Source organism: Syngnathoides biaculeatus, chromosome 4 (assembly GCF_019802595.1).
Source record: "Syngnathoides biaculeatus isolate LvHL_M chromosome 4, ASM1980259v1, whole genome shotgun sequence".
Taxonomy (NCBI): Eukaryota; Metazoa; Chordata; class Actinopteri; order Syngnathiformes; family Syngnathidae; genus Syngnathoides; species Syngnathoides biaculeatus.
Window position 1 is genome coordinate 15,265,912 of NC_084643.1, and position 20,317 is coordinate 15,286,228.

At 44.5% G+C, this 20,317-nt stretch overlaps 1 protein-coding gene across 5 annotated transcripts in view; it reads right to left on the reverse strand.

Annotated features, from left to right (window-relative positions):
* LOC133498860 (multiple epidermal growth factor-like domains protein 9) overlaps positions 1-20,317 on the reverse strand; it is a 93,492-nt gene that overhangs the window by 45,504 nt on the left and 27,671 nt on the right. For all 5 annotated transcript variants that reach the window (XR_009794481.1, XR_009794480.1, XM_061816062.1 and 2 more), the window contains exon 3: positions 10,361-10,500. Coding sequence is in view for 3 of the 5 variants with exons in the window: in XM_061816062.1 (XP_061672046.1) it covers positions 10,361-10,500 (140 nt within the window). In the remaining 2 variants the exon portion in view is untranslated. The remainder of the gene's footprint in view (positions 1-10,360; positions 10,501-20,317) is intronic.

Consider the following 20,317-nt stretch of genomic DNA (forward strand, 5'->3'; position numbering starts at 1 on the left):
AGCTGCCAGGAAAAAGAGTGAGAGGAAGACTAAAGAAAAGGTTGATGGATGTTGTGAGGGAAGACATGAAGACAGTGGGTGTTCGAGAGGAAGATGCATGAGGTTGGCTTAGATTGAAAAGATGACATTCTATGGCAACCCCTAACCGGACAAGAAGAAGAAGAAGAGCTTTGCTTTGCATACTGCTTGTGTCTGTCTATGTTCCTTCAACCTCCAGCAATAACAGGAGTGAGGTGATAAATTATATCAGTGAACAGCTGATAGCCCACCCAGATGCTTTCCTCATTCTAGCTGGGGACAAGACAATGCTGACCCCAAGGCTGTATTTCCTTAACTTTACTAAAATAATGACTTTCCAACGTGGTGAAATAACACCCTGGACAATGTTTTTATGCACCTTAGATGGTCCTATGAGTCCCTTCCCCTTCCCTACCTCGGTCCCTCAGAGGATGTCACTATTGCTAATGCCAGCTGACAGACCACAGGTTAAAGTTTCACAACCAGTTAGGAAACCAGTACCAGAATGGGCAGAAGTGTCCTTTGAGGCACTACAAGACTTTCGCCACCACAGACTGGACCATCCCCAAACAGGCTGCCACCTACAGATCCATCACAGACCTCCAGGAGTACACAGACACAGAGACTGTCACTTGACTGCCTACATCAGCAAGTGCATGGATGTCACCATCATTCAACACTGTCCGTGTATATCAGAAGCCATGGCTGTCGTGAGAGGCCTCCAGTCTACTGAAGGTGGACCACAGGTGAGAGCATCCACCACACAGTTCTTAGGATTGGGGTTCAAATCCCAGCTCTACCTGTGTGGAGTTGGCATGTTCTCCCCATGCTTGCGTGGGTTTTCTCTGGGGAGTCCGGTTTCCTTCCACCTCCTAAAAACATGCAACATTAATTGGACACTCTAAACTGCCCCTAGGTGTGATTGTTAGTGTGACTGTTGTCTGTCTCCATGTGCCCTGCGATTGGCTGGCAACCAATTTAGGGTGTGCCCTGCCGACTGCCCGTTGACAGCTGGGATAGGCTCTAGTACTCCCATGACCCCTGTGAGGATAAGCAGCTAAGAAAATAGATGTATGGATGTATGGCAAAATGAAGACTCTAAATTGCCCGTAGGTGTGAATAGTTTGTTTATACATGCCTTGTGATTGACTGGGAACCAGTTCAGAGTGTACCCTGCCTCCTACCCGAAGATAACTCGGATAGGCTCCAGCATTCCCGCAACTTTGTGAAGATAAGCGGCTCAGAAATTGGCTGGATAGATGTGTTGTGTATATTGAAGAAGTGACAATAAAAGAACTTGACCTTGATCAGATATGTAAACACCAGAGGCATGAAAAAGGTAAGGGGGGTGCGAAACACTATAGAATAGGGGTCTTAAACTCAATTTACCTTGGAGCCGCTGGAGTCTGGCTGAGGCTGGGCTGCAGCCTCGGCGCACATGGACGTATGTAGAATTAGAATATGTAGAATGTAGAACTGTATCTTGTGGTTTTGTTTGGGCACTAAATGTTTAAAATACAAATGTAAATGGGGTGGATGGTTCTGTTTACTGCACTGATATGGGTCTTAGAGCTGTTTCTGAGTGTGAACAGATTTTTGTTCATTTATTATATCCACAGGTGTGCATGTAAATGCTGCATACCTATGAAAACAACAGGGAGAGTTTTTGCTGCCATGAGAGTCAACATATTCACCAGAAGATTATCCAGACCATCTGCTGCAGTGCACGATGGAGCACCAAGGATTTATTGTCAGCTGTACAAACACATAGATACTGGAGGTTGCCTTTTACAATTCAGGCAACAGTATCGGCAGTGACTGGATTTTCCACAGCACGAGTAAGAGCTGTTTTCAAAATTATTATTTCTCCTAATCAGCCCATCTTTTTGACATTCACATTCATCCATCATCCATTGTCTTCATCACTTATCCTCACAAGGGTCGCGGGAGTGCTGGAGCCTATTCCAGCTGTCATCAAGCAGAAGTATGAAGGGCAATGTTTATAAAACAGTGGTGAGGGCAGCCATGATGTACGGATTAGAGACGGTGGCACTGAAGAAACAACAGGTAGCAGAACTGGAGGTAGCAAAAATGAAGATGCTGAGGTTCTCGCTTGGAGTGAACAGGTTGGATAGGATTAGAAACGAGCTCATTAGAGGGACAGCCAAAGTTAGATGTTTTGGAGACAAGGTTAGAGAGAGCAGACTTAGATTGTTTGGACATGTTCAGAGACGAGAGAGTGACTATATTGGTAGAAGGGCATTGAGGATGAAACTGCCAGGCAAAAGAGCGAGAAGAAGACCAAAGAAAAGGTTGATGGAAGTTGTGAGGGAGGACATGAAGACAGTGGGCGTTAAAGAAGAAGATGCACGAGATAGGCTTAGATGGAAAAATGACAAGCTGTGGCGACCCCTAACGCGACAAGCCGAAAGGAAAAGAAGATCTTATTATTGTTACTGCTAAAAGCAGCATTTGTCCAATCAATGCTTGTTCAAACAAAGTCCCGTTCTGGAAATATTGTATAATATGGTCATATTTTCAGGTTAATGCGACATACTGCTTATATCAGAATCAGAATTAGATTTAATGGCCAAGTGTGTAAAAACACAAGGAATTTTTCTCCAGCAGTCGGTGTTGCCCTCGTATAACATACAGAACAAGAATTGCCCACAGTGTGAGATGCCGAGCAGGTGTGGGTATACTTATTGCTCCCTGGCTTGGCACCTGTACATTGGTGTTCACCCTGGTGGACAAGAACATAGCCTTTGGGTGGGGGGAGAGGTCCTGAGTGTAGTTTGTGCCCATGCAACAAACAGCAGTTCAGATTGCCCGACCTTGTGGGTTGTGTTAGAGAACGCTCCCGCTTGAGGATGCCATCGTTCGGCTTCAATGCTCACGTTGGCAATGACAGTGACACTTGGAAGAGTTTGATTGGGAGGAACATACCCCATTCAGAATCTGAGCACTGTTCTGTTATTGGACTGCTGTGCTCATAATGGATTATCCAAAACAAACAACATGTTCCACCAAAACGGTGTCGAGACGTGCATTTGGCACCAGGCCGGTTTGATGATCAACTATGTGGTTGTGTCATCGGACTTCTGGACGCATGTCTTAGACACTTTGGTGAATAGAGGAGTGGAGGTCTCAACTGATCCCCACCTGGTCGTGAGTTGGTTCTGATCTGTGTGGAGATGGTGGATGCGTGGAATGGATCGAGCTGCCAACGTTCAAGGACTACGAAATAGCCCAAGACGTCAGTGATGTTGACACCCCTGGAAACACCCCTCAGATCTATACAATTCACATAAAATGGCTTATTTTGAGTTTAAAACGGTGAATTTCAACTCAAGGCAACTGATTTGCATGTATGCTTGATCTATGTTCTTGCACTCACCTATGGGCATGAGTTGAGGGTCATGACTGAAACAACAAGCTCGCAGATTTTAGACTTTAGAGATAGGGTGAGAAGTTGTGTCATTCGGGAGGGTTTCACACTCTCGCCATTGCTCCTCCACATTGAGAGGATCCACATGAGGGCGGCTGCTCATATATACCAGGGATTGTTTTTTCTTTTTTTTTTGCCACCGAAACAATAATCAATAATTTACAGTTACTCCAAACCAATAATCAAATATTTTTCTTCTTTTATCAGGAGGCTTTAATGATTTCCAGGATATGGACACCCAACCTGATATAAATCTGGAGCAGCGACCTCCTACTTATTACAGTATATTGGAGATAATTAGGCGGCACGGTGGTTCACCTGGTAAAGCAATGGCCTCACAGTTCTGAGAACCCGGGTTCGATCCCAGACGCGCCTGTGTGGAGTTTGCATGTATTCCCTGTGCCTGCGTGGGTTTTCTCCGGGCACTCCGGTTTCCTCCCACATCCAAAACATGTAACATGAATTGGACACTCTAAATTGCTCCTAGGTGTGATTGTGAGTGCGGCTGTTTGTCTGAATGTGCCCTACGATTGGCTGGCGACCAGTTCAGGGTGTACCCTGCCTCCTGCTCATTGACAGCTGGGATAGGCTCCAGCACTCCCCGCGATGCTTGTGAGGATCAGCGGCTATGAAAATGGATGGATGGATGGATAGAATTGTTTTTTTTTTTGTTTTTTTTACCAAATTGGATCTATAATTGGATGTCTTTTGTTCATATAAAATATAATAAAATACTGGAGTATTAAACTAACATCATATTTATCACAGATCTTGTGTATTCAATATGTATAATATAATAAGATGAATAAAAGAATGCCTTTTTCTTGTTACAGCAAAACATGTACAATATGATAAATGTATTTTGTTGATGTGAAATCAATATATTACATTAGATTAAAAATGTTGCTTTTATAGTGCATATTTCAAAGAACAAACTGTTAAAATGGTGGGTGTAAATTTGGCAGAGTGAGACCTCCTCTCTTAATGAATCATTTTGAATGCCCACAATGGAAGGGCATCTTCCTGCTAATAGGTGATTTTCGAGGTATTCCTCTCTCGGATGGAGCCAAACTCGCTCTCATAAAAGCGAACTGTAAAAAAGGCTCATAACAAGTGGATTTTTGCTATAAATGTTTCAGCCCTAGGTAGAGTTGGGCATTGAGAATCGACTGGAAACGGGATTAGCATTTTGGTTCTCCCAGAATTGTTCAAATCAAATTATTTCTGTTCCCACTTTCGATGCCTACAGTTCACCGACCCTGAAGAAGTGGTGAAAACTAGTGAAAACGAATGTGCACGAAGACATGCTTGAGCCCAATGGCAGCAGTGAACCAAAGTGTTTTAACTTTGTTAAAACAAATGACCAGTCGCCTCAGTGCAACACTTGGAATAAGATCATATTGTGCAAAGGAGGCTTTCACAATGTGTATAAGTCTAATGCGCTTCCACCCGCTTCAAGTCTCAGCCTACCCAGCTCCTGAGCAAACCGGGAGAGGCCCATTGATTTGTGGATAAGGACTCACGCTGGCCCCATCAAAGACAGAAGGGCCATTGTGCGTTTTGATACTAATTCCATTTGTAGATAATCTAATTTATTATCCAGTGATTGAACACTGCAAAGCAAGATGTGTAGGAGCAGCACTGCAGGGGGTTCATGCCTCTAACCCCTTGGAGAACAACTTATGAATTTACATTAGCTGTTAGGCCACCGTGACACCAGTGCTCATGCATGGGGACACCTTGCTCCTATGTTATCTTGAGCTGTTATGCAAGTCCCCTCCTGCTTAGACCACGGGGTCTTGCCGATGGCTCCTCTTCAAAGGACAAAACCATTACAGTTATGAGCTCAAAGTCACTCGGTGCTTGAATTAAAACTACGAGTAAAACAAACAAACAAACAAAAAAGCTGAAGAGCAGATGTTAATTTACTGTGGATATATTGACTATTATTGGTGTTGTCGGTGAGGAATTTTTGTGAAAATACCCATGACTGTCCCTAGCCAACGTACCTGCTGGCGACCTGAGTACAAGTAAATAATATGGCTTTTGTTCTTGGCCCAGTTTTTTTGGTATTGGACTGATAAGTGTGGGGCCATTTTTTGCACAATATCTGAGTGACAGATTTCTGTCCGATTGTTATTGTGTAACCCTGATAAATACATTTACCTCAACCATGTAATAGGTGTTGTTAAATGTGTTAGAATGTCTGAACATTGCACCTGTTCCAGCACTGCTGTTCCCCAATGCAGACATGAAGGTTAATTTCATCAAGGCATGTCTGTGACTTACAACAGAAATTAACTGACCAACATAGTGCCCCAACCTCAAATTCATCAAACACCTTTGGAATTAACTAGAACTCTGTATTCAGTGAAATGCACAAGAACAAAAAAGAAAGGGAATAATGTAAAAAAAAAAACAACTACCAGAGCATATACCAAGTTTTTCCTTGGTTAAAGAATTACAGATCAGTGATTAGCTATTGGATCTATGGATGTCGCTAAGGAAGAAAACAACAGGATGATGAACAGCTCGGATAAATCCTTTTATTAAAATGTCCCAGTTTATGTGTGGTCTGCAGTGTTTGGCAATAGAAAAATGTGAATTTGCACAATGTGTTCTTGTTTGAATGTACTGTGGTGTTTCCTTGAGGTCGGGATCAGTCCATAAATCATAAACCATAAAACCTTAGTTAATCCACAGCACTTTGAACACTGAGCCTAAGTGAGGCCTCAGTCGTCCATCTGCTCATGCATAGTAGCAGCAAGACATATGGCTGCTAAAAGTCCCCCTCACCACTCCGGTATCACAACCATTATCACAGACCTCTTCACCTTTTCTTCTTCAAGCAACACATAAGTGACTAAAAGCCTGTCACTTAAAATACACTGTTAAAACATTATTGTCCATCCAAAAAAAAAAAGGAGCATGAATTGGTCAACATATCCAGTGGCTCTTCTTTTTAAAGGCACAGTTCCCCCGATCAGGACATCATCTGATTAGACTGATGCCATCATCTTAAAGCGTCACACAAATGAAGCAAACATCCCAAATAATCACAAATCAAGTCTATGGTTGCAATGAAGAAACTACAAAAAATGTCAGATGACAGCGACACGGTGGAGCAACCGGTTAGAGTGTTCGCCCCACACTTCTGAGGACCGGGCCGACCTGTGTGGAGTTTGCATGTTCTCCCACTGCCTGCATGCGTTTTCTCCGGGCACGTTGGTTTCCTCCCACATCCCAAAAACATGCTACTAGGTGGGATTGTGAGTGCGACTGTTGTCTGTCTCCATGTAGCCTTCAATTGGTTGGCAACCAATTCAGGGTGTACCCCGTTTCCTCCCCGATGCCAGCTGGGATAGGCTCGCGTGTGAGGATAAGCAATTAAGAAAATAGATGGATAGATGTTGGATGACATGGGAGTCAGCAGCGTCTTTTTCTTCTTCTTTTCCTCTCAGCTTGTCCCGTTACGGGTCGCCACATTTGCCCTTAAATAACTCAGCTCTCGCTTGTGTGATACCAATCAAAGCAAGGACATTCATGTTCAACACATGATCCCATTCCACAGTGACACAGAGACAAATTGAGAATGGCACAATCAAGATGGCGCCACGTACGGGTGCAGAGGCTCTTAGCTCTACAGGGTGGTCCTTTTTCATTTTTATCATTTTGGCGCTATTTGTGGATTTCTGTAAAGCCACGGTCACATATCGCTTCCAGGACCCGATTGATCTGGGACTGAAGCATTACTTACCAATTACAAAGAATATCAAAAGAAAAACAGTATTGTGGAGGACATCGCGAGATCACAGAGATCTCGGTGGATAGCTGTTCTCTACAACCGACGGAGAAGCCGGAGGGAGCGTAAACAAAAGCGAGGATGTCGGTCGGGCTTGGCTGCTAAGCTAAGGCAGCAACCTCACAGACCAGTGCTTCCAAGCGTCTTTTTGAGGAACGCAAGATCCATTACCCACAAAATGGACAAATATGAACTACAGATAGCCACGAGCAGCTTTTTCTGGAACTGCAGTGCTATTTTCATCACGGAGATGTGGCTACATCCGCGAATCCCCAATGCTGCAGTTTCGCTAGCGGGCCGTAGGCTACATCAACAGGACATGACCGAAGTCCCCGGTAAGACCAGAAGGGGAGGGCTTTGTGTTTATGTGAACAAGGACTGGTGTTTTAACAGCAGGATCATCGATACCCACTGCTCTTCTGATTTAGAGGTCCTTGCAGTCTCATGCAGACCCTTTAATCAACCAAGGGAGTTAACAGTAGTCATTGTGGTCGCTGTATATATCCCGTGGGATGCTAACCTTAGCACAGCACTTAGCCGTCTGCTCGTGACTGTAAACAAACAGCAGCTCACCCACCCTGACAGAGTATTTATTGTTGCTGGTGACTTCAATCAAGCGTGTTTAAAGACTGCTTTACCCAAATTCATCGAGTATGTGAAGTCTCCCACCAGAGGAGACAAAACCCTGGACTATGTTTACTCCAACATTAAACATGCATACAGAGCCATCCTCCTCCCCCATTTTGCCGGATCGGATTATATTTGAGTCACCCTTACGCCCACATAGATCCCCCTACAAAAACAAAAAAGGCCTCAAAGACAATTACAACATGGCCTGAGATTGCACTCTCTCAGCTGTATGACTGTTTTCAAGCACTGTTTGGGGATTATTTGAATACCAGAATCTCCAGGAAAACACACATACTGTCTGTCTTACACCAAAAACTGCATAGACACTGTGACTGTCAACAGACTGATCCGGCTTTTCCCCCTACCAAAAACCCTGGATGACCTGAGAGACTAAGGCACTCCTGAGACGCCACAACACCGCCTTCAGATCAGGGGACAAGTCACAGTACAGCACTCCCAGACCTGACTTAAATAGAGGCATCAGAGTGGCCAAGATTACCTACAAAAGAAATATTGAGAAGTGCTTCACAGAAAGTAATCCAAAAAAGATGTGGGAGGAATTACAACATTTTGCAAACTACAACAGAAATAACCAGTTGGATCGTTTGGACCGAGACAGGACCAGGAGGCAGCCATGGATCGGTCGCCACCGACACAGGAGTGGGAAGCGGCCGTGGATGGGTCGCCGACGATACAGGAGCGGGAGGGTGCCGTGAATGGGTCGCCAATGAGACAGGAGCGAGAGGCGGCCGTGGATGGGTCGCTGTCGAGACAGGAGTGAGAGGTGGCCGTGGTGGTATCTCCGCAGAGACAGGCAGCCGTGGAGAGGTCGGCGGCGAGACGGGCGGCTGTGGAGGGGTCGCTGCCGAGACAGGCTGCCGTGGAGGGGTCGCCCGCCGCTGAGACAGGCGGTCGTGGATGGGTCATCACCAAGGACAAGAGTTGGCTGGAACATGGTCACCACCGAGTCATGGGCGAGAGTTGGCTGTGGCTTGGTGGCAGTGTAGCAAGAGGCATGAAGCTGCTCTCTACTTGGGCGCGTCCTATTGCCGCCATGCGGGGGGCCCAGATAGATGGCCAAACGGGTGCCCCAGAAACGGTCAGAGGAAGAGGACTCAGGTACATGGGACTTAGGCATACGGGGACTGGAAACGGGGGAAGGTGAAACAAATTGACTGGGAATAAAAACAGGGAGGGGAAAACCCAAAATCAGTCTCTGAGTCAGTATTGAGCAGGCGGTTGTATAATATTCTATATAAGTCCATATCTTCCTCAAAATCCCCAAAATCTGACTCTAGCAAAACATGTGGTGGTGTGCGGGTCGTGCATAGGGAATCATGACACATGAGTGGTGAAGCTGGCGAAGTAGGAGAGGACAGAAAGACCCACTCGGATAGGGGACGCTTGGTCAACAGGCTGAGTGCGCTGGGAGGCACACTGTCGGCGTGACCGACGACATCGTGTTTTACCTGCTGGGTCCTGTTCTGACTAGTTCGTTCTGTCATGAGCACGCAGCAAGGGACTCCGAGGCAAGGATATGATGTTGAGGGTGGTTTTATTCCAATTCATCATGAGATTTGTAATCAGTGATTTATTGGCCCATAAAATTCTCCTGCTAAATGGAGAAGCTGAAGACTAACCTTCCAGTGAGTGAATGCTCACCTTCCCTCCTAAAAGCTCTGTTTCTTGTGTCCTACATTGCAGTTTACATTTATATGTAAAGTGAAAATGTGTTTGTGTGGCTTTCGGTTAAACTACGTCACCAGTCAATCGATACTTGTGTTAGATTTAACAGAAATGATTATTTAATGCCTCTCATGTATATCAGCGATTTTGAAATGGTTATTACAGTCTATGGGATCGTGTGTATGATCACAGCAAAATTTAAAGCAAAACAATGAAGACCATATCTGTCATAACATAATTGAGGTTGATGTATCAAAAGATGGCATGTTCTAACCAAACATCCATCAATTTTCTCTGCCGGTTATCCTCACAAGGGTTGCGGGGAGTGCTGGAGCCGTTCCCAGCTCTCAATGGGCAGCCGGCAGGGTACACCCTGAACTGGTTGCCAGCCAATCGCAGGGCACATCAAGACAAACAGCCGCACTCACAATCACACCTAGGGGCAATTTAGAGTGTCCCATTAATGTTGGATGTTTTTGGGAAGTGGGAGGAAACCGGAGTGCCCAGAGAAAACCCACACAGCCACAGGGAGAACATGCAAACTCCACGCAGGCGGGTCCAGGGTTGAACCAGGGACCTCAGAAGTGTTAGGCCAACGGTTTACCAGCTGAGCCACCGTGCCACCTGAACCAAACATTACATCCACAAAACACTGTTAGGAGTCCCTGCTAAGATTTAGGAAAATAATTTGATTTAATGTTACAAGGATTGATGACTAAACTGTAATTCTTTATGATAACATGACATATCACAACATCTTTTATCAGCAAACTAACCTGACTGTGGATGGCAGTAGTTAGTTTGGTTGTGACACTGGCAGGGCTGGCATCCAGTGCTGCTGAAGTGGAAAAAGCCTGGGTGGCACTCGTCACATTTCGGTCCATAGACTCCAGCCTTGCACACACACATCCCTGAGCTGGAAGGGCAGTCGAGAAGACAATACAGGGTATGAAAGTATTACATTCATGATTTACAAAACCTGCAGTTGTGAGCAACATTCCTGAAGTTATTTAAAAAAGGAAGTATATGACTACGTCTATAGAGTAACAGTTGGAGTTTACATGTGAAATTGGAAACTTTTTATAATTAAATATAGTAATAATTATTAAAACAAGACAACAAGAACAGAGAAAAACATAATCCAATCTTGGTGCTTTAAAAGGTAGTAGCTGTTTTTGAACATTTTTCCGAAATATATTTTTCTTCAGATCAGTGTTTCCCTTATTCATATATGACGTGGGGAGGGGAAACTGATCAAACGGGGACATCAAAAAACTCCAATGAAGGCTCGGTGATGGATCAGGTTCTCTCTCTCTACTTTGAAGAGCCATTATCCCCATATGCAGAAAACATGGAACAGTGGTGAACCCTACGATGAGTGAGCATCCTACAAACATTACTCCAAGAGAAGAGCAATGGCTCGTCCAGGAGGCCAAAAAGGAATGGAGGACAACTTCTAAAGAAATACAGACCTCCCTTGCCTCAATTAAGGTCAATGTTCATGACACAACAATAAGAAAGAGACTGGGCAAACAAGGCATCCATGACAGAGTTCTGAGGAGAAAACCATGGCTGAACAAAAAGAACATAAAGGCTCTCATTTTTTTTGCAAAAACAAAAAAAACGGCATCTGACTCATTCCCAGGTTTTCAGGAGACTATCCTCTGGAGTGGTAAGATGAAACTCGAACTTTTTGGAAGGTGTGTTTGTGTGTGTGTTACATCCGGTGTAAATGTAGCACAGCATTTCAGAAAAAGAACATCATACAACAGTCAGGCATGGTGGTGGTAGTATGATGGTCTTGGTCTGTTTGCTTCACAGAACCTGTACAACGTGCAGTGATTAATGGATTAATCCATAATGAATTACGCTCTTTAAAACAAAATCCTCAAGGAGAATGTTCAGTTTATGACCTCAAACTGAAGCATACTCGGGTTCTGTAGCAGGTAAATCTAATAATCTGACTAAAATGCAGTGGCGTGATGTTAAATACTCCATTCATGTGTGGAAACCCTCCATTTTTCGTGAATTCCAACAATTCTGCAAGGAAGAGTGGACCAAAATATCTCCATAGAGACTGTAAAAGATTGATTGCCAGTTCTAGAAAAAACTTGATTTCAGTTGTTGCTGCTGAGGATGGGCCAACCCGTTATAAGGTTTAGGGGGCCATTATTTTCCCACAGAGGGCCAGGTAACTTTGAATAGTTTTCCACATTTTCCAATCCAATATTTACATTTTTTTATGATCTTAAACATTAAAGGAGTAAACTATGCAAAACTAAGATAAATTGAGAGACTGACCAATATTTTTTCATGACACTATTCATAATATTTGCCAATCCTAACTCAGCCTTCCTCTTTGCTTGGGTTTACTTTCATAACCACATCACAAAACAATGAATGGTTGATAGTTTCAGATCCCAAGCACACATTTAGAAGAAACCCATAAATCACTCAGCAAAGGCATGTTGAAAACAGATTATGGCCCTGCTGTCATGATCCTGCCGGTCCAGCCCTGGCTGCGTGGGTGCCCACATGGTCGCACTGATTGGGAGGCACATACCTGCACCTCATGCTGGCTGATTGGCCCTGGTGTATATAGGACCATTGGGACGGCGCCAGATCGTAGCGGTTCATGCCCCGTTCTAGCACTCCCATATCTCTGATCATATTCCTGTGTGTACTGACCTCCGCCTGTTCTCCGACCGACCCCGTAAGCCTGACGCCTTTGTTACTTCTGCCTGCTCTGATAGATTTCCCGTGTACCGACTCCTGCCTGCTCACTGACCTGCTCTCTATGCCCGATGTCTCGACTACCGCTACTGCACCTGACTGCCTGCCCGATCCCCGACCTTGGAACAATAAACGTTTTTCCCGAATTACCTCTCCGTCTCCCGTGTACTCCTGCATTTGGGTCCTACCTCCGATTTGATGGGTCGTGACACCTGGATCTATTCTATATGTTGAGTACAACACGACATGTTTGTTTGTCATCACAACACCGTCCTTCTTGCTGCTTCATGGCACCCCTTCATTTTTTGCATAACATGTACAATATCTTCATAAATTATGGAAATGGAAACTTAATAAACATGTCATTTGAATCTCTGAATTGGAGGGCCAAAATAATTTAACAAAGAAACTTGTTGCTTTTTTTCCAATTTAGATTTTGTCATTTCGGAAAAAAAAAAAAAAAAAAAAAAAAAAAAAAAAAAACGAAAACAGCATGTACAGCAATATCGACACCCCTTAATATCGAGTCACACACACTTTAGCCACAAAGACAGCCTCCAAATGTTTCTTGTCTACATCTACAATCTTTTTGTACTTCACAAGTGGGTTTGTCGTATTCTACGTTTGGAATTTGTTCAAGGTCATAAACATTTGCAGGGTTCTTTTCCCCAATAGCACATTTCAAATCCACCCTAAGATTTTCAATTGGATTGAGAGTAGGACTCATTGTTGGCATTTTTGAAACGCACCATTTATTTTAATTTCAACATTTCAAACTGCCTCTCTGGATCTGGCATGATGAGGACAGGAGCTGTGGTGAAACTCAACCTAAGTCACATCCCACTCAAATGAATTGCGGAGTGAACTGAGGGCGTGCAAGGGAGCAGGGATGGAACTGAAGTTCCTGATGAACTTGCGGTAGAAGTTGGTGAATCCGATGAATCTCTGCACCTCACTGCGATTGGGCCATTGGAGAACTGAGTCGATCTTACTGGGCTCCATGCGAATCCCAGAAATGTGACGGAAGGTCGATGAAACTCGCACTTTTCCACCTTGACATATAGTTTATGCCATAGTAGCTGCTGCAGCACCTCCCTGACGTGCTTGATGTGGGAAGCTTCGTCCGGAGAAAACATCAGAATGTCGTTGAGGTCGACAAACACATTCTTGTTCAGTCTCTCCCTTAGCACATCATTAATAAAATTCTGAAACACCGCTGGCACGTTAGTCAGGCCAAACGGGATCACCAGGTACTCGTAGTGGCCTGTTGGTGTATTAAAGGCAGTCTTCCACTCGTCCCCTTCTCTGATGCGTACCAGATGGTACACATTTCATAAATCCAACTTGGTGAAGATCCAGGCTCCTTGAAGTAATTGTAATTCACACTTACCGTATTCGTGATCTTGAGAGCTGAGCGCTTGGGCCTGACCGGACAGTGGGCTATTAAGTGGCCCAGTCATCCACAGTAGAAGCATCGGCCCTCTCGCCGACATCGCAGTTGTTTCTCTGCCGGACCATCAAGCCCAGACGCGCCTTGTTCTCCTTCTCGTAGCGCATCCACTTGTCCCTGGATCACTATCCTCTGGTCAATCTTGAGTGATAGGGCGATGAGCGAATCCAGGGAGATAGGCAGATCTACTGCAATGAGGTGACTGCGGTTCTGCAGTGAAAGCTCTTGGAAAAAGGCGTCAAGAAGCGCATCCTCATTCCATCGACTTTCGGCTCCTCTGATGCGTAACTCGATAGCATAATCTCCAACACGACGATGCCCCTGTCGTAGCTTAATCAACGTCGGTTCTGTTCGCGTTCCGGCGAGGCATACTGGAAAACTTGCATCATGGGACATACGAAGGAGGTCTAGGAGTGGCACGTTTCAGAGTTACGACTCCACTCTGCTGTGGCCCACACCTCTGCTCTTCCCGTCATGTGGGATATGACGAAGGCAATTCGTGCGCGGTCCGTCGGGAATGCGGAACCCTGTAGCTCGAAGTGGATGTCGCACTGGGCGAGGAAGGGTTTGACGTTCCCGGTGTTGCCGGAAAAGCGATCAGGCCAGGAGAGAGGTGTGGCCCCGAACGGCTGAAACTGCGCGACTGGCGGGGTAATCGGAGTGACCTGGACTGAGGTAGGAACTGTGGCAGGCGCCAACGACGTGGCGTTAGCGGTACTAGCCTGAGAAGCTAACCGAGGCTCTAATCACACATATCACAGATCTCGAGAAGTCTCTGGTTGGTCACCTGAAGAGCAGTCTCGTGCTCAGCCAGGCATCTGCCCTGGATCTGTAGAGAGCGGCGGATGGCTTCTGAGTCGGCTAGGTCCATGTCGTGGCCAGATCGTTCCGTCATAACCAGAACGCTACGGCGGACCCAAATGCATGACTTGGTAGACAGAGAGGCAGTTAAAGGAAGATCTTTATTCGTTCCAAGGTCGTACGCCGGAGAGTCAGTCAGAGTGAGCAGCAGTATCAAGAGCGTCAAGCTTACGGGGTTGGTCGGAGGACAGGCGGAGGTCAGTACACAGGGGTTCAGGATCATCAACGAGGAAGTGTGGGAACGAAGCATGGATGGCAACGATCTGGCAAAGCCAGACCGTCCGCTGGGTCCTATATATACTGGGGTTAATTATCCCTGATGAGGCGCAGGTGTGCAGGGGACCTGCACCGCCAGGGACCATGACAGGGACCGGCAGGACCATGACAGTATATCACATAATATCCAAAGGAAAAGAAAATATACACTATGGGGTACTCTCAAAACCCATTGAAAATTGAATACATTTTTAGGGACACCCTGCATGGAACTCGTGCACGTGACGTCACCGTTTTCCCGGCGCCATATTGCTCGTCAAACAAAGCTGCTGGACAGTGTGGGAGCAGAATATTCACAATGCCCAAGACTTGTTGTGCTGTCACAACAGATGAGACAGATATTCAAGTACCTCATTCTATAGCATACCAGCTGAAAAGACCAGAAAAGATCGATGGATTTCGGCAATTAAACATGATGGATTGTGCCCAACCAAATACACACACCTGTGTCGCGATCACTTCATTTCAGGTAGGAATTATTCTTAATTTCAAATTACCAAGAAGTATTTATAATGCCAAGTTGACTCATTTGAGAACATTACGTATTTAAAAAAAAAAACAAAAAAAAAAGTCTGTCGCAGAAAGGTTTAGAGATGTGTGTGTGTGGGTGTGCGTGTGGCCGCAATATGCTTCAGTGTACAGAGGAGATGACTCCCTGTCCGAAATGTTTTTCCCAATCATAGTTAATGAATGTGAGTTTATGTAAAACCAGGGGTCATTGGTATTGAGTGGGTCCATCACGATGTGGGATTTATTCCTGATTGAGAACAGATCCAGCAACGAAGTATTTGTATGCGTCCAGACTTTTGTACACTTTTGAAGTTTTCTGTGTAGATCTCGACGACTTACTCACCAGATACATGTGTATATCAAGTTGTCCAAGACAAGAGGAAGCGAATTAACAGTCCACTTTGTTATCGCCAAAAACATCAACTTTGGCATAAAAAAAATGTCTTCTGTGCCAAGTGTCTCTCGTTTTTCTATGTACCACCATTTATTATCACCTTCTAAAAGTTTAACGGTTTTGAAGAAAACTCTGGGCGTCATGCTATAAAACATATTTTTGTTTCGTCTCAATGGACTTAGCATTGAACAATGCTATGTTTGACCGCCAACATGGCCAGGGATTTGGTGACTAGCTGCACAAGCTCTATAATCAATTCCAATGTTCTTAATCTAATGTAATCTATTCCAACCATCCCATCCATCCCATCCATCTATCCATCCATCCATTCATCAATCCATCAATCCATCTTCTTAGCCACTTATCCTCATAAGGGTCACGGGAGTGCTGGAGTCTATCCCAGCTGTCAATGGGCAGGAGGCAGGGTACACCCTGAACTGGTTGGCAGCCAGTGTCAGACCACATAAGAGTTGCACACACAATCACACCTAAGGACAATTTAGTGTCCAATTGTCAAATATAATTTATATACAGTTTCCATAATCTAATCTAATTTAATATCATGTAATCTCATCTAATAAATACTTTTGCCAGGTATGACACTGTTTGCAATTTAGGCATAAAAATAATCAAGGTCCTTCTGCAGTATCTCGCAAATATTACTTCACCCCTCACATTTTTGTAAATACAGTATTTAATCTTTTGATGGGACAACACTGAAGAAATTACTATATTAAAACAATATTTTGTGGTGAATGTACAGCTTCCAAACAGTACACAATGTAATGTAATGTAAAAAGTAGTCATTCCCTTCCTGAGTTCAGTTTTTTTTTTTTTTGCATATCACACACTGCTTCTTTTCCCTTCGGCTTATCCCATTAGGTGTCGCAACAGCTGGTCATCTCATATTTGTTTGACGCAACCCCTCTACAATTAGCCGGGGAGAGAATCTTACAGCACCTGGTATTGCCAGATGGTCTCCCATCCAAGTACAAACGTGCTTAGCTTCCGAGATCTGACGAGATTGGGCGTTCTCAGGGTAGGATGGCCATAAGCGCTTGCATATCACACACACAAAGTTTTCAAATCCTCAAAACAGTTATAATATCACTTAAAAACAACCCAAATAAACAAAAAATGCTGTTTTCAAATGAAAATTAAATTTATTAAGGGATAAAAAAAAAAATCCAAGCCTTTCTGACCTTCTGTGAAAATGTAACTGCCTCATAATCTAATAATGGGTTTTGCCACCTGTGGCAACAGTACCTGAAAGCAGATGTATGCGATAATTGGTGATGAGTCTTTCACATCGCTATCAGGGAATTTTGTCCAGCTCTTTGCAGAATTGTTTTAACTCCGCCATATTAAAGGATTTCCTCGCATGAACTGCCCATTCAAGGTCACACCACAACGTCTCAATTGGATTTAAATCCGCTGCAGACTTCTCCACGTACTCCTTCATGGCTTGGTGTTCCGGTCCTGTTAATGAAAAAAGCCTCCCTCGAGGGGGTGAGGTGCCAGGAAACAACTTGATAGCACAATCGTATGGGCGGTGCGGTGGAAGGGATTTGGCCTTTGCCTCTGAAAATACTTCCTCAAGGTGCCAATAATAGGACAGCACTGCTGATAGTTGCGCCACGGCAGGTGCCCAGACCAGGAAACAGCACTGACGTCCAACACCTGCACACTCCGGACCCCCGTACCAGTCCCCCAGGAGCTCCTGGATATGTATGTGTACCCACAATGTGACTAGTCAGAAAAATATATATGGAGTATGCCCACAACTCCCTGCCTTCCACCTCCACAGGTATGGCTCCATTCCATACAGTTCACGGTTATCCTCCCTCTCTGTTTCCATCTGTGGCCACCGACTCCGCGGTACCATCCGCATTGGCAGTAGTGAGACGCTGCAAGCGGACCTGGGAAATAGACCGTAAGACACTGGTGCGGATGGGCAGCTCCTATAAGTCCGCGTCGGATCTCAAGAGGAGAGGGGCAGCGCCGTTCAAGGTGGGACAACACGTGTGGTTGTCCACGAAGGTTCTTCCGCTGTGGACCATTTCCCATCAATAAAATTATTAACCCTGTCGCTGTTTCGCTGAAACTGTTATGGTCCTGCCAGTCCAGCCCTGGCTGTGCGGGTCCCCGCACACCTGCACCTCATCTGCAGTAATTAACCCTAGTATATATAGGACACAGGGGACGGTCTGTCTTTGCCAGATGGTCGCCACACATGCTTCGTTCCCGCACTTCCTCGTTCCTGATCCTGAACCCCTGTGTACCGACCTCTGCCTGTTTCCTGACCAACCCCATAAGTCTGTCGCTCCTGTTTCTAGTGCTTTCTCTGACTGACTCCCTGGGTTTCGACATCTGAACGAATAAAGACTTTCCTCCAACTGCTTTCCAGTCCACCGAGTCGTGCATTTGGGTCCGTCCTCGTGTTGTGGTTATGACATCAATCCATCCATCCATCCATTTTATTACCCGCTTATCCTCACAAGGGGCAATGCTGGAGCCTATCCCAGCTGTCAAAGGGCAGGAGGTAGGGTACACCCTGAACTGATTCCCAGCCAATCGCAGGGCACATAGAGACAAACAGCCTCACTCACAATAACACTTAGGGACAATTTAGAGTGTCCAATTAATGGTCTATGTTTTTGGGATGTGGGAAGAAACTGGAGTGCCTGAAAATAACCCACGCAGGCAAGGGGAGAACATGCAAACTCCACAGAGGCGGGTCCAGGATTGAACCTGGCACCTCAGAACTGTGAGGCCAACGCTTTCCAGCTAAACCACTGTGCCGCCCACAGGAAGGCTTGTCTGACCTAAGTCTTTTCAATTTCATTTTAATTAAATATAATGGAAGTACAGTGGAACGTTGGAGCTCTCGGGGGTCATAGAAATCAGACTTGAATCCAAAGAGTCAGCGTAAAAAAATACCTCAGTCTTTGACCCAATTGTCGGTGTATGAACGCCCAAGCAAGGCTGGACCCATATTGAACGCATAGCCGAGTCAGACCGAGCTGAACGCAAATGGGGTTGTGCCGAGACAACTCACTGCCCACATTGAGTCAAGCAGGCAGTCATTGTGTGAGCATGCACATTCGCAAGTTCTTCCCAAGATTTTTTTTTTTTAATTTCCAGTATTTTGTTTGCCATGGGCCCAAACAAAGAAAGCAACCAGTAGCAAAGGAAAAAAGAAAGTTCTGTGAACCAAAGTGGATTTAAGGAAGGAAGCCAAGTATGACAATAGGGTGCATGCTAATTTTGGCTCGTTTAACTAGTATTGTATGGAAAAGTTGACTATTTCGACTATCCTAAAGAATAAAAATGTCATAAAAGGCAGCTAGTGTTGCCAAAGGAGTAACGAGCATTAGAAACAAAGGCCACAAATAATAGAATAAATGGAGAAGCTACTGGAGAATTACCCAATCAAATCATAGAGGGTGACTTTGGCACTTTCTCATTCCCTCTCGACTCCCTCCAATGCCATCACACTGCGACCAAAAAGTTCATGCATTTTTTTATTCTTTAAATAAAGAGTGTACAAATGTTTACATAAATATGAATTAAAATATGAATTTACTATTTGCAGGTTGAGAATGCATTTAACTCATGTACATTATTTCCAATGCAAAAAGATGTTTTGGAGGTTGACCAAATTGGACTTTGAACACTTCACAAGGAATTATCTTCAAACTAAGATGTTCCACTGTAAATGTCTTTGTAATTGATTTTAACCATGGGAATATGGGTTATTACAATTCCTATTCTTAAAGTAGTAATACCAGTCAATCAAGAAAAACAAAAAAACTTGTTTTTTAAAATGTATAATGTGTTATGCTTGAAATTTGAATGTTTTTGGCATCAAATGGACAATATTTACAAAATATTCTATGAGGTAATTCAAATTAGCTGTGCTCGGGATGTGATATGCTTTGACCATTTGAAGGAAAATTGATCATCAATAAATTGTTGTAATTTTTATTTTATTTTAGCACACTAGGTAAAGATTACCTAGGGAAGAATAAATTTAAAGACACACTACAGAAAAAGAGGAACATTTATGAAAGCATACTGAAGTTGATGTAGTGCTGATCCAGCTATGATAATGATGCAGAGGAAAAGAGTCTGCCCTAAGACCCGAGGTTTGATGGTTCCTGTCCAGTCCGGGTCCATGCTATCAAAGTGTCAAGACAATTAGCTCACATTCCTCAGGAAAGAATTAAGTTAGATGTTTGCTGGTGGTCAGAGAGCTGTAGATGCAGAATAGCAGCCCTGCTTCCACCGCACTGTGACTACACATGTAGTTTACTACGACTAGGTGTAACTGTGCAGTGAATGAATAATGTATGCAATTATAAAATGTTCGGGTGTCTAGAAAAGCACCACAAAAGTGTAATGCATTCTCTTTCTGCTTCATCCATCAATTTTCCAAGCCTCTTTTCCTCCCTCACAAAGGTCGCAGGAATTATTATTAATCTAGACCTTGAGTTTTTACATAATCCC